Below are 15,425 nucleotides of genomic sequence, written 5' to 3' on the forward strand. Positions count from 1 at the left end.
CCAATGGCAACTTGATGGCCTCAAAAAAGGGGACTTACATCCTTTCCACTGGCCATGCTCTCAGCATTTGCAATGACCCGTCTCTTTGGTTCAGTCTTTGGATGACCCGCAGCAGCGTTCCTTGGACAGCAGACTTGCACGTCGTCAATACAGTGGTCGTACATACAGATCATATTTGGGAACAGCTAACTGCCACCCACCCAGGAAAGATGACTTTCATCAGTTCTCTTGCTCTCATGGGCATGGCTGACATATCGCAGCTTCTGATTTGTTACCTCCGCCACCGAAGGTTGCATTTGCATCCCCCGTCTGTCTGTTTGTGAGTCGGATATCTCAAAAAGTTATGGACTAATTCAAATGAAACTTGGTGGACAGGTTAGGTGTGTGACAAGGATGAACTGGTTAGATTTTGGTGAAGAACCAGATACGTATGTGAGAATTTTATTTTCAATTTCCAAGTGCTTCTTCACAATTGAATCAATCCATCCATTGGGACCATACTCTGTGCAGAGCGATAGTGCTGCCAAAGCAGTCTCCTTGGCTATTGGGCACAATCCCGAACGGGTCGCCACTCCGACACAGGATACCAGCGAGCTGGTACTCATTTTGCCGACCTCGGAAGGATGACAGGCTGAGTCAACCCCACCTGGTATTAATTCAACAGAAAGTGGGATTTCAATTCGGGATCCTCAGATCCCAAACCCACCACCCTAACCATTGAGCCAACACCAGGCATGTAATTGAATGACAGGGCCAAAAACGATACGTAGCATGATATTTCAAAACTTTGTGGACGGATGCGGACAAAACTTGGTGGTTGAGTTGGGTAGGTAACAAAAACAAGCCGATTCGACTTTGGTTCAGGCCCAGATCCAGATCCAGCCTGGGAAAAGTCACATTTCCTGGGAAAGTCACATTTCCAACCTCGCCTCAAAAGCCAGTCGCCGACTGGGAATCCTCCGTCGTGCAAAGTCCTTCCTCGGCCCTCTTGAGCTCCTGACCACTTACAAAGCTTTTGTCCGTAGCCTGATGGAGTACTGCTCTCCCCTCTGGGCTGGTGCTCCTGCCTCCCACCTTTCTCGACTTCACGCTGTCGAAACCAGGGCTTTTAAGATCATTGGCATCTCCCGCAATGAAGCTGAGTCTTTGGGCCTCTCACTCAATCACCGCAGGTTGGTCGGTGGTCTTTCTGTCTTCTACCGACTCCTCTCCAGCCTTGCCCCCCCTGCTCTCTCTGTGATTTGTCCCAACCACATTTCCACAGGGCGCTCAAGGTCCGCCAACAACCCCTTCTGGTAAAACTACCAAAATCACGAATCACTGCTCATCTTCACTCTTTCATTCCTCTTTTTTCCCGCCTTTGGAATAAACTTCCTCACTCTATTCTTTCCCATTCTTCCCTCCAGGCTTTCAAAACAGCTGTTCACCACCACCTCTTATCTTCCCCCATCCAAATCCTCGATCTTTTCTACCCCCGATAATCCACCCAAGCCCACTTCCTTCAATTCTCCTGCTTTCCTTCCTGAAAGTCCCTTTAATGTCCATCTTCCCCTCGCCATGTTCCCCGTCCCATCCCCATCCCTCTCCCTTCCACAGTTCACCTGTGTCTGTTCCCCAATGTTTTGTCCCTTCCACTCCCGCCCCTCTTGTCTCATGCCTCCTTGCTGTGAGTTGTGTGTTAGCTCTCATACGAGCCTCGACCAAGGTATACAAAAAAAAAAAAAAAAAAAAAAAAAAAAAAAAAAAAAGCCTATCAGTGGGATACAAAATGTAAACCGTTTAGCCTAACGGAGGTATGCGCTCTCAAGAGTGCCGTTGTAATTACCTCTGCCACCAAAGGTGAAGGAGGTCATGTTTTCACCCCTTTCTGTCTGTTTGTTTGTTTGTTTATAACTTACAAAATCGAAGATTTTTCAGATGTATTGGTCAGTCGATTTTGATATCCTGTCTGTTTATCTGTTTATCGCCTGCAGGCCACAATTCTAAACCGATCTTCACGAAACTTCACAACACGGTAGAGTTTGGCATAGAGAAGAAGCCTATTGTTTTTGAGGTCAAAAGGTCAACATAGGCCAAAGGTCAACATCTTTGATAAGATTTCTAAAATCCTCAGTTTTCATCCGATTCACTTGAAATTAGAAGCGGAGTTGCATGTTTGGGTCATTGAACTCAACCACCAATTATTTTTAAGGTCAAATTTGTTTTATGGATTTTGCAAGTGTCGTGTTCTGCATGACGTCATCTTCTTGTAACTTACGAAATCTAAAGATTTCGTGAGTATATTGATGACATCCGTCATCTGTTTGTGTGTGTGTTTGTTTGTGTGTGTTTGTTTGTAGCACGATAACTCGAGAACGGAAGGAGCTACCAATGTCAAATTACACCACGTGATTCAGGAGGGTGATGGCTAGTGCCGATTAGATTTTGGTCAAAATCAGTCAAAGGTCAAGGTCACAGTGAGGTCAAACATCCAAAAAATGATAACTCGAGAACTGAAGAAGCTACCAATGTCAAATTACACCACCTGATTCAGGAGGGTGGTGGCTAGTGCTGATTAGATTTTGGTCAAAATCGGTCAAAGGTCAAGGTCACAGTGAGGTCAAACATCCAAAACATTCGATTTTTGATGGTTTGGTACAGAATCATCGTAGAAACTTCTGGTTTGCGTCGCTACCTTCTCTCGAGACAGCTTTTATTAGACAAGGTCAGAGGTCAAGTTGACGATTTCGTAAGTACCAGTCTATGACTGCTTGTTACTTCCGAAATCTTTAGATTTTGTAAGTATATTGATCAGTTCCGCTCTGTTTGTTTGTGTGTGTGTTTGTTTGTTTGTAGGCACGATAACTCGAGAACGGAAGAAGCTACCATTGTCAAATCACACCACGTGATTCAGGAGGGCGATGGCTAGCGCTGATTAGATTTTGGTCAAAATCGGTCAAAGGTCAAGGTCATAGTGAGGTCAAACATTCGATTTTTGATGGTTTGGTACAGAATTATCGTAGAAACTTCTGGTTTGCGTCGCTACCTTCTCTAGAGACAGCTTTTATTCGACAAGGTCAGAGGTCAAGTTGACCATTTCGTCAGTACCTGTCTATGACTGCTTGTTACTTGAAGAAATCTACGATTTTGTCAAGTATGTTGGTCGGTTCACTTTGTGAGTTTGTTTGTGTGTACGTCTCGCTCTAAAGGTCGCATTTCGTGTCGGAATGTCATGGAACTTCACCAATGGACTTATTGGCCACCAGAATAGAACCCTATAACTTTTGGCATGTCAAGGTCAAACGTCAAGGTCAGGAAAAAACTATGTTTAACCCCAAAAAACCTATTATCGCTCAATATTCTCGATGGTACGCGATCTTGTTGAATTTCGTCAAGTCCTGGCCCTATGGGCCATTTCATTTGTTTGTTTGTGTGCAGGATAACTCAAAAAGTTGTGGACGAATACGGATGAAATTTTGTGGACAGGTTCGGTGTGTGACAAGGACGAGATGATTAGATTTTGGTGAAGATCTGGATCCAGATGCGGCTACTATAATTTTGTAAGTGATTCTTCACCATTGAGAGCTCGGGCTAAACTATGATATAGCCCGATATCTCAAAAAGTTGTGGCCGGATTCGGATGAAACTTTGTGAACATGTTGGGAGTGACGCAAAGACGAATTGATTCGATTCTGGTGAAAATCCGAATCCGGATGTGGATACGAGATTTATTTAATTTTGAAAGTGATTCTTCACCATTGAGAGATAGGGCTAAATATGATATAGTACTGTGTAGCATGATATTTCAAGCATGTATTGGGCCTGATATGTTCTCATGGATCAGACATTACGTGGCGGAGGTATGCGCTCGACCGAGTGCCCTTCGAGTTCGCTCTGTGTTCCCAGTTACCGATGCACAGCATCCGTGGGCTAACACCTTGTCTCAACCTCGCTGATAATCTTGGTTTTCAATTCCAAATACTTCCAACTTGCACCCCCTAATGTTATAATCCAGTACAGCTGCAGGGGCAAGGGCACATGTTCATGCGGACAGATCTGTGATTATAACATGTTAATCTGTGGCACCAATAATATTTGGCATCTGCACATGCACAGGAAACAGAAATGTTTTGGTGCCAATTTTGTTTTTAAAGTGAAAATGCTATACAATACAGTATCTCCAACTGAAGTAGGAATGTTATTGAAAATGTCATTTTACAAGATGACTTGGTTTCAATTTAAACGACAATTTTAAAATGTTCAATCTCCCTACAAACTTACTTCCAAATACCTTTCTCCCATTCTGCTTTCTCTTCTCCCCTTCCTTTTTACTCCACCCCAAGATCACTCGCAAACTCATGCCTCATCCACCATCGTAGTATTCATGTAGTGATTGCTTTAATTGTGCTTTTAACTGTCATCATCATCATCATCCCAATCCTGTTGTCTGTCTGTCTGTCTGTCTGTCTGTCTGTCTGTCTGTCTGTCTGTCTGTCTGTCTGTCTGTCTGTCTGTCTCTGCTCTTGGAATCCTTAAATCCAACCCTTTTTGCACTGTGTGTGGGACGATGGTGACAAACTCCCTCAAGCCAGTACCCATCCCATTGTCACCTTCACACTCTCACCAGACATGGAACTTCAGCAAAGGACTTGTGTGACTCCATGGGACTGACTCAATCTGTGACCTTTCCAACCTGGATTTCTCCCAATGGAAAATCCTCCCTTCCAGACTTGGTGATGAGTAACTTCCCTGCAAATGTCTCCTGCTCTTCCTCTGCTTCCTCTGCTCCAAACATCTGATCATGTGCTTGTGAAAATCAACATCTCTCTGGCTATTGTCACAAAGCTGCCATCTCATGTCAAGACAGTTGTGTCTCCATCACTCCATCCCTTCCCTCACTTAAAATGGCACAACAGCTGACTCTGCTCGTGAGAAGGCCAAATGCTTCAAGTCTGTATTTGCCTCCAAATAGTGTGTGCGTAACCCCTCATTTCCTACAGCAATCCCACCCTCTCGGACACAACTGCTCCTGGATACTGTCTTTGTCACTTGAGAAGGTGGAGAGGTTTCTGGAAAACCTCAACTGAGATTCCGCAATATGCCCAGACAGCAATAGTGCATGTGTCCTCAAAACCTGCTCTTCTGTTCTTGCAGATCCTCATAGTCTTTCTGCTATATTCACTCCACCATTCTCTCTGGGCCAGTTTCAGTTTGCCTGGAAGTTAACAAACATCAGTGCAATACAGAAAGATGGTGAACAGACAGAAAATCAATTACAGGCCTATTAGCCTGCTTCCAATTATAAGAAAGGTCATGGAAATCATCGTTGCAGTTGACATAAAATCATTCCTTTTCTCCAACAACCTCATCTCAAGTCATCAGTTCTGTTTCATACCCGGTCACTCCATCTTGGACGTGTTGCTTCTCCTCTCATAAAAATGGATGGAGGCCCTCAATATCAGACGTGAGATCAAGGTCGTCTCTCCAGACACATCTCGGATTTTCGGTGCAGTCTGGCATCCCACCTTGCTCAGCAAACTCTCTGCCTGTGGCGTACAAGGTCAACACTTGGGTTACTCGTTTTGTCTACTCTCGTAGGCTTACAGACAACGTGTGACACTCAACGGATTGCTTTCATCGACTCTCCCCATCAAGGCCGAATTCTGGGCCCAGTCCAATTCCTAATCTTCATTAATGATCTCTCTTACTCTTTAGAAAATCCTCTATCTATTTGTCGATTCCACCTTCTTCCGTAATATCCCTCATTCTTCAGATAGACAGGCATCAGCATCTTCCCACTCCTTAGACCTTGATAAAATCAAAGCTGGTTAAACACTTGGTGTATGTCTTTCAATCCTGACAAATCTCATCATCTTACTTTCTCTCTCTGAAATGACTGTCTGACAACAGCCCCCATCTACTTTGTTAACAATCCTCTTGAGGAAGTTCAGTCATTCAAACTCCTGGTCTTACAATCAGCCATGATATTTCTTTGGCAAACCACATTTCAATGTTGGCATCCAAAGCCAGTCTCTGACTGGGCATCCTCCGTCATACAAAGTCCTTCCTTGGCACACCTGAACGCCTATCAACATGCAAGGATAGAACAACATGCCTTTCATCTGCACCTTGTTGGAGTACTGCTCTCCCCTCTGGGCTGACTCCCCTGCCTCATATCTTGCTCAGCTTAACACTGTGGAAACCAAGGCCTACAAGATTATTGGAATCTCCCATGATGAAGCCGAATCGATAAACATATATATCACTTTCCCATCACATACAGATCGGTGATCACTCTATCTTCTCCCGCCATCTTTCTGGTCTTGCACCCTCTGCTCTTTCCATGCTTTGTTCCCTCTTACCCCAGGATTCTGCAGGGCACACACGGTCCAACATCTCTCCCTTCTGGTGAAATTCTCAGAATGCAGAATCATTGCTCACCACACCGAGCCTGGTGTTGGCTCAGTGGTTTGGGTGGTGGCTTGGGATCCTCAAGTCCTAGGTTCAAGTCCCGTTGGCCGCTGAACTAATACTCCAGGGGGTTGACTCAGCCTGTCATCCTTCCAAGGTCGGCGAAATGAGTACAAGTGTGTACTGGTAGAGGGGCACTGCATCAGTGACACAGTCATGCTTCCAAGGAATGGAAGCTACCCCAGCAACTAAGTTGCCAGACGCAAGAAGAAGAAGATTGCTCACCTCCACTCATTCAGTCCTCCTTTTTTGGCAACTGTAGAACTAATGTCGACACTCTCTTCAATCTCATTCTTCCCTCCAAGTCTTTAAGACAGTTGTTCACCACCATCTCAGTTCATCCCCAATGAAAAACGATGATCTTTTCTACCCTCATTAACACCACGGGCTCCACCTCCGCCCCCTCTTTTCCACCCCATGCTTCCTGTCCTACCCCCATTCTACCAGACACAGCTTGCTTGTCCAAGCCTCCCTCTAACGTGTCCTTCAACTCCGCCGTTTGTGTCCAACCTTCCACCTCTCTCTCCACTGTTCCTTTTGGTCTGTTACGTCCTGATCCGTTCAGTGTACATACTCTTGACTGTGTAAAATTTCTGCCTTCAACAAAATGGTTCCACAACGTCATGGTTTTCTCAATGTCTGGACATAATACGTTGGTGCTAAAAATTAACAAGCAAAAATGATAGGATCATAAGTGCCCAATAATTTGGCACACACCAATAATTGGACACACCAGATTTTCATCAATCTTCTTTTCAAGAAACAACCCAAATGTTGCCTCCAGTGTGCAGAGGAGTCCAGCCAATTGTGGTACATTTCCCATCGGTTTCCACCGCACAGTCCGACACATTTTCCATTGGTTTCCACCACACAGTCCGACACATTTCCCATCGGTTTCCACCGCACAGTCCGACACATTTCCCATCCGCTTCCACCGCACAGTCCGACACATTTCCCATCGGTTTCCACCGCACAGTCCGACACATTTCCCATCGGTTTCCACCGCACAGTGCGACGCATTTTCCATCCAGTTTCCACCACACCATCCGGAACATTTCAATCCCATTTCCACCGACCTTCTGGCATTTAAAAAAAAAAAAATCAAAATGGAGGAAAAAAAACAGATTCCACAAGATGAACAAGGGAAAAACTCAGACAAAATTGTTGTAAATGAAGGCTAATATACAGAGAATGTGAAGACAGCATTGAATTGTTCGGGAAAGCAACCAAACCAAACCCCAACCTTCGTGGCACCATTCAATTGCCCTCTCTGCCTGTATTCCCAATTTTTTTTTTAATGTATTTTAAACTGCTTTAAAATCTTCATTTAAACAAGGTCTAAATCTCATGGAGGAGCCTGTGCATCAAACAATGTCTCACATGCAGAATAAGAGCACGAGGAAATAGCATAATCATCATCAGATCATCATATTAATGAAAAGGATATGGATGGATAAAAAACAAATCAACACAGCCTATGGGATTCGAACCTGGAAAATTAGCTTCACCCAGCTTCACAAGACTAAACACTCAAATGCAAATACATGTTGAAAACAAAATTACAAATTATAAGCTAAAGTTGAGAAATGAGTTGCAGTGTGTATGGTTACTTGCGGCAACAGTGGTGATGGCACTTTGCTGGCCCACGATTTGCTGCTTCAGACGTTGCTCCAAAGGGAATAGACGCCGTTCCTCCGCTGCCCGACGACGCTCCGCTTCACGGTACTGTTTCCAACAAAAACAAAAAAAATCACATTTAACTTTTCTGATCACTGTCAGAAGCAGTAATAAATCGCTTACAAGTGGAATTCCCCTCCTGAGTTGTGATGAATTTCACCATACAGCAGTGAAATCTCGTTGTTTTACAGCGATCTAAGATTTGTGGTGGAATTTGTACAAAATCACATGCAGGTCAAAGACCTTATGAGATGTCAGTGGACGTTTTTGTAGACTAAATCTTGGCTCATCAGACTCGGTGGCGTAATGGTTAGAGTGTCCTCTCAGAGTCTGGAAGGTCGGTGGTTCAATCCCCATTCGAGTAACAACAGTTTAAAAATGGGACATCATGCTTCCTTGCTCCACACACAGCATTTAAAAGGATACAGTAAGGACAATGTTAGAAAGGCAAAGGCAAACCACCCATTACAACCCTTGCCAAGAAACTGCTTCAGCACGACCAACACTCTGGAAATAGTATGGTTGGTATGACGATGGCAACGACGGCGACCACCGTCGTGAGCAAGTGAACAGACCAAGAAAAAGTGAGCAGACCAAGAGTAAAATTGCAATGTACCGACAGTGAAGCCAGTGTTGGTCTAAACAAGCAAGGGAATGAACAAATAGGAAAAGAGAGAGAAAGAGAGAAAGAGAGAAAGAGAGAAAGAGAGAAAGAGAGAAAGAGAGAAAGAGAGAAAGAGAGAAAGAGAGAAAGAGAGAAAGAGAGAAAGAGAGAAAGAGAGAAAGAGAGAAAGAGAGAAAGAGAGAAAGAGAGAAAGAGAGAAAGAGAGAAAGAGTGAAAGAGACAGTGAAAGAGACAGTGAAAGAGACAGTGAAAGAGAGAGAAGAGAGAAAGAGAAAGAGAAAGAGAAAGAGAAAGAGAGAGAGAGAGAGAGAGAGAGAGAGAGAGAGAGAGAGAGAGAGAGAGAGAGAGAGAGAGAGAGAGAGAGAGAGAGAGAGAGAGAGAAAGAGAGAAAGAGAGAAAGAGACTTGACTTTTATGTCCTTTTATTAAAAAAGTATAAAGGATAAAAATTCAATACAACAAAGCAAAGGATTATATACAAGAGTGGAAAAAAAGAAGAGAAGAAACCAATTCAATTTTCAAGTAATCGATAAAGCATTGATAACAGTTTATACACAAGGAACACCACCAAAAAAATACATTAGAGAGAGGAGAAGAAGATGATAAGAAGGGAGAAAGCAACACAGGCTCCACACGTACCGCCAGAGACTGAGCAACAGCCCCTTGCATTTGTGCGGGGGAGAGAGAATAGAGAGAGAATAGAGAGAGAATAGAGAGAGAATAGAGAGAGAATAGAGAGAGACTAGAGAGAGACTAGAGAGAGACTAGAGAGAGACTAGAGAGAGACTAGAGAGAGACTAGAGAGAGACTAGAGAGAGAATAGAGAGAGAATAGAGAGAGAATAGAGAGAGAATAGAGAGAGAATAGAGAGAGAATAGAGAGAGAATAGAGAGAGAATAGAGAGAGAATAGAGAGAGAATAGAGAGAGAATAGAGAGAGAATAGAGAGAGAATAGAGAGAGAATAGAGAGAGAAGAGAGAGAGAATAGAGAGAGAATAGAGAGAGAATAGAGAGAGAATAGAGAGAGAATAGAGAGAGAATAGAGAGAGAATAGAGAGAGAATAGAGAGAGAATAGAGAGAGAATAGAGAGAGAATAGAGAGAGAATAGAGAGAGAATAGAGAGAGAATAGAGAGAGAATAGAGAGAGAATAGAGAGAGAATAGAGAGAGAATAGAGAGAGAATAGAGAGAGAATAGAGAGAGAATAGAGAGAGAATAGAGAGAGAATAGAGAGAGAATAGAGAGAGAATAGAGAGAGAATAGAGAGAGAGAGAGAGACAGAGACAGAGACAGAGACAGAGACAGAGACAGAGACAGAGACAGAGACAGAGACAGAGACAGAGACAGAGACAGAGACAGACTTCTCCCCTTTGTTGCGAGAAAATTCAAGTTTCACATGGTGAAGTATGTTTGTACAAGCATCAAAAAGAATAACCAGGAAATGAAGGGGTAACAAAGAGGTAATATTAAATTTATAAATTGATTCTTGGAGCACCACCAACCATGCGACATAAGGATTGTTTCACACACCACCGGTTTTTAAATAAAGCAGGATCTTGAGTTTCTAACTCAAAAAGAACACGCGACATAACCAATGCTTTAAAAATAGTTAAGACGTCATCAGCTAAAACATAAGTGTTCTGCAATTTTCACTTCCTCGATAAATAAATGGCAAGTTTTGCTTCAGAACACAAAAAGTTTGCTAAAAGACATTCATTTTTACATTGATACAAGACATTAAAACCAAATATAAAAACACAATGTGTAAAAGACAAACCGAGCCCCCGGATCACACGTGACATGATTCCAAAAAGTGAGGCCAACGTTGAACAATCAATGAAAATGTGAAAAATGGTCTCCGGGGTGCTGCAAAAGGGGCACAATTCCGAGTTTTCAGGACATATATGGTGGGACAGGACATTGCAAGGCAGGATGCTGTGCGCCAGCAGCCACTGCAGATCGCCAGAGCGCTTGACAATAGGTTCTCTGTACATCACCTGCCATTTTATTGTAGTGGAACGGTTAGCTTGAAGCAGCGCTTGCCAATGAGCTTGTGGCTCTGCAGGTTTGTCAGGAAAAAGGGTGAGAACACATAGATTGTACACTGAGGATTTCTCCATCCGATTAAAGGGCATAAAACTTTGAAATAAAATTAACAGATTTGGGAAAGGACATTGGGAAAGATGGAGGGCATCTTCAATGTCTGGGTCCCATTTTAACCAGGTTTGCTTAAAGGTCCGTAGGATCACAGAGAAAATTCTGCCAATAACTCTGATGGACCTCACACTGGTGGCCACGGCAATATCAGCAGGTGGCTTCCATCTATGTACAAGGGGGTTCCTGAGGTGTTCAACTCTGGTAACGCCGACATCAATAAACTTTTGCATGAAAGATCTGTCACTACAGACCCTATTAAAAAAAGGATTTAAAAATATTGGTTCCTTTAAAAACATCTGAAGGGAGTAAGCACTGGTATCACGGCAAAAAGAAAACGCCTGCCATGCTTCCAGCATGCTTCGGTAAAAAAGGGGGACCGATGTCATATCCACGTGCTTCGTGTTGAGAAGAAAGAGCTCGTCACCATAGCCAAGTTTCCCAGCTTGCTTAAGCAAGCAATGGGCAAAGGCTTTCCATAGGACGTCAGAGTATAGAAGCCTTCGTGCTGAGAGGAGGCGGAAAGCCATCACTTTGCTCGTTACCTCTATTAGCCCCTGCCCACCCTCTGTTGTCGGTAGGCTTAGTATTCCTGGCCGGAGCCAGTGCTTTCCCCCCCAGAAAAAGTCCACAAAAAGACTTTCAAGTTTTCTTAGGATAAAAGCTGGGGCCTGCAGTGACTTAAAAACATGCCATAGCATTGATGCCGCAAGATTATTAATGACTAGAGTACGACCCCGGAAGGAAAGCTGCTTCATATAGTCCCTTCCATTTTGTTAACCGCTGCTCAGTTTTGGTAATCAGCGATTCCCAGTTTTTTGAAATAAAACCTGGAATTCCAAGAAAGACACCGAGGTAGTGTATTCCTTCATTGGTCCATTCAAGCTGCTCTGGCAGGATTGGAGGGGGAGTCTCATTCTGTGGACCTAAATAAAAAGCTTTGCTCTTTTCCATATTAACTTGAGTCGAGCTAGCCAGGCTAAATTCCTTGACAGACTCAACGAAAGCATGAACATCGTCATCTGAGCGCACAATTGCACAGAGATCATCCGCATAAGCAATGGTTTTTACGAGATTTTCTAACGGCAGAGGATAAAACCCTTGTAGCCGCGTGCGTAAACAATGTAGTAAAGGTTCAATTGATAGGGAGTATAGAAGGACAGACAGGGGGCACCCTTGACGGATACCTCTGGTAACAGGGAAAGGCTGACTTAAGATGTTATTTACTTTAAGCACACTAAAAATATTATTATACAATAGTTTGATATAGCAAGTAAAATTTTCCTGAAAACCAAACCCTCGTAAAACAGCAAAGAGATAAGAATGATCAATTGTGTCGAAAGCTTTTTCTTGGTCTAAAAACACCAGACCAACATTTCTATGTTCAGCAATAAAATGTCGATCATGTCACGGACAATAAAAATACTATCGTGTATTGCCCTTTTCGGGATGCAATAACTTTGATTGGGGTGTACAATCTCTTCAATCAAAGGTTTGAGGTGGTTGGCAAGAACTTTCGAGAAAATCTTGTAGTCCGTGCAGAGGAGCGAAATGGGACGCCAATTTTTAAGTTGCTGGAGGTCTCCTTTCTTAGGTATGAGAGCGAGTGTGGCCCTGCGACAGCTAAGTGGTAACAAGCCTGACCGTAGGCTATCAACCAGGAGGTCAAGCAGCTCAGGTCCCAACAAATCCCAGAAGGCTTTGTAAAACTCTGCAGGGATTCCATCAAGTCCAGAAGCTTTACCTGTGGGCAAAGTTTGCAAAGCAATAGAAAGTTCGTCAAGAGTCACTTCCTTGTCAAGTTTTTGACATGCAGATTCAGACAAGGTGGGCAAAGAGGTGGTTAAGGAATGAATCATGTCTTCCTTAGTGTTTCTGGCACAATACAAGTCAGAGAAGTATTGTTTGGTCAAGCTCCTAATGTCTTTTGGATCATGTATTTCTCGGCCTCCTGGTGCCCGCAGCGAAGTTATTTGCTGCTTTCTCTTTTTTTGCACTTCTAACGCAAAAAAAAAAACTTGGAAGGAGTATCGATAAAGCTGTAGTTCTCCATTCGGAGCCTTATTAGAGCACCTCTGGCTTGTTTTGTACAGAGTTGAGCGAGGAGGGCTTTCTTTGTTGTTAGTAGAGAACTAGTCCTTTCAGCACTGGGAGTTTGAAGGCTTGACTGGAGAGACAATATTTCTTTAGCAATTAGAGATTGCAGCGCAGATTCATTCTTGGTACAAAAGGAGCTATATTGCTGGCAAAAGGTCCTGATGTGGGTTTTCGCATTGTCCCACCATTGTGCAAGGCAGGAGTAGGAAGGCTTCCGTTGTCGTAAAACTTCCCAAAAGGCTCGGAAGGCGACAGGAAAAGCGTCATCTTGCAGAAGACTCGCATTGAAGGTCCAATGGGCAGCGCCACAATTTCGAACAGGGGAAAATATATGAAGAACAACCATGTGATGGTCTGAAAAGCCACTTGGGGTGATGTCAACATGGTCGATGACATTTAAAGAGTCATTATTGATGTAAAATCTGTCTATCCTTGCAAGAGATAGCTGACCATTTGCACATCGGCACCACGTGTATTGTCGTGCAGATGGGTTCTGGAGTCTCCATACATCCATAAGGGAGAATTTGGACAAAGCCCTCTTTAAGGGTGCCGTACTTGGTGAGTGGGGCTCTTCTCCATTGCGATCAAGGGTGGGATACAATGTGCAATTAAAGTCCCCACACAGACAAACAAGACCATCAAAAACAAGGTGTGTGAGGAACATTTCTAACTGTGTAAAGAAAACTAGTCTTTCTGTGCTCGTACTGGGTGAATATACATTTATTAAAGTGTGTTTATAACCATTATAAAGGAAATTAACTGAAACTAAATGCCCTTTAATAATCTCCTTGAAAGTGACATTTTCAGGACAGAAAGAAGGATTTAAATAAATAGCCACTCCAGCACTAGGACAGGTCAAGCTATGAAAGAACCATTGTCCTTTAATGATGCGAGTCCATTCGCTCGAGCAAGAAGAGCTACATCTTGTCTCTTGCAAAAGAACAACATCAAAATATTTTTGCTCGACAAGCAACTTTACCTGAGCTTTGCGCAGGGGTGAACGTCCCCCATTTATATTTAAGGTTACAATAGAAAATGTCATGGTGTAGGTCGGGAGGGTTTGTCAGGAAAAAGGAAGTTGGGTTGTGCTTGTAGCTCTTTCCGAGCTTTCAATACAAACTTCCTAAGGCGAAATACTTGTGACTCAGTCACACCAAGTTGTTTAGCCTTGAGGAGGAGACATCTTGAAGAGGTTATAAAGCCAGACAGGTTCGGGAAGAAGGTTATAATCTTAACGTTTTTCTTTCGAAAAATGTCCTGAAGAAACTGGAGAATGTCCATGGGTGATAAATCATCATCACCCTCCAGTTCCTTGGCTATTGCTGGGTCGTTCCAGACCTCGCTACCAGCACTAGAGGCAAATGACGAGGCCCCATCTGAGTCGTAATCCGAATGGTTTTTATTTTTCTCTTCACACACTGAAGTCGATGCTCTCACAATGGGAAAATCGTCTTCTGTTAAAGGTGGAGCTGTTTCCACAGCGGGAGTTTTAAAGACCGTAACAGGGATTACCGTTTTTGTATCGGAGGCTTCGCACTCTCCCTCTGGGGCTGTTACTTCTTCCTCCTCCATCACCTCAGACACTTCGTCCTCAGCAGAGCGCGCGACGAGAGCAGGTTTGTGGTTCTTGATTTTAATGTCAGTGACCGGGGGTTGACCACATCTTGGGGCGTTGCGCTCGGTCCTTGTTCGTGAGAGGAATGAACGGAAACGTCTCCTCCCTTTTCAGCCAACACACTGAACCTATTCTGCAGCAGAGGACCAGCTGCAGGAGCTTCTGTTTCTCGGATAGAAACATTGCGTTCATTCGACGGCGCTATCTTTTTCGAACAGCTCGCCTGTGTGTCTTCACTTCCACTTCCTCTTTTATAATACCTCTTGGAGGACACGGTGATAAAACCCGCGTCATCAGCCGGGGAATTATCGGTTTCCGCGCTCGAATGTGAAGGTCGATCTCCCGTTGCAGACGCGCCATTATTATTACTAATATCGACTCTAGATGTGCCACTAGGATCGGCGCTTGTTCCTGACTGTCTAGATGTGCCACCGGATATATACTTCGGGCAAGCACCTTTTAAATGTCTGAAGGCACCACACGTGAAACACGTCATTGTCTCTGTTGCAATGTACATTCGGTAATTTCGATTTTCAACTCCCAACGTAGCTGAGGCATTGAGCGATTGAGCGTTGTTTTTTAACACCATGTAACAGTGCCGCCGGAAGGTCATGACATGGCGGACTGTGGAATCCGAACGCAAACGAAAAGGAATCATGGAGATTTTTGACACTACCGTGCCAAACTGTTTTAAAACGACAACATCTGTTCGCTTTTAACGAAAGGTGGAAAATTAGATAAAGTGATTTTCACCGCCGGTGAGTCCAACATACTAACGTTAACGAAAATATCTGGCGGTAAAGACAAA

The 15,425-nt window shown here is 43.7% G+C and overlaps 1 protein-coding gene across 2 annotated transcripts in view; it reads right to left on the reverse strand.

Moving 5' to 3' along the window:
- The window catches only part of LOC147010294 (mitochondrial disaggregase-like), a 116,243-nt gene that overhangs the window by 45,851 nt on the left and 54,967 nt on the right, over positions 1–15,425 (reverse strand). For both annotated transcript variants that reach the window (XM_085860705.1, XM_085860704.1), the window contains exon 7: positions 8,061–8,175. In XM_085860705.1, coding sequence (XP_085716831.1) covers positions 8,061–8,175 — 115 coding nt within the window. The remainder of the gene's footprint in view (positions 1–8,060; positions 8,176–15,425) is intronic.

The sequence above is a fragment of the Eptatretus burgeri genome, chromosome 16 (assembly GCF_056783735.1).
Source record: "Eptatretus burgeri isolate ZD-2024b chromosome 16, Ebu_testis_v1, whole genome shotgun sequence".
Lineage (NCBI taxonomy): Eukaryota > Metazoa > Chordata > Myxini > Myxiniformes > Myxinidae > Eptatretus > Eptatretus burgeri.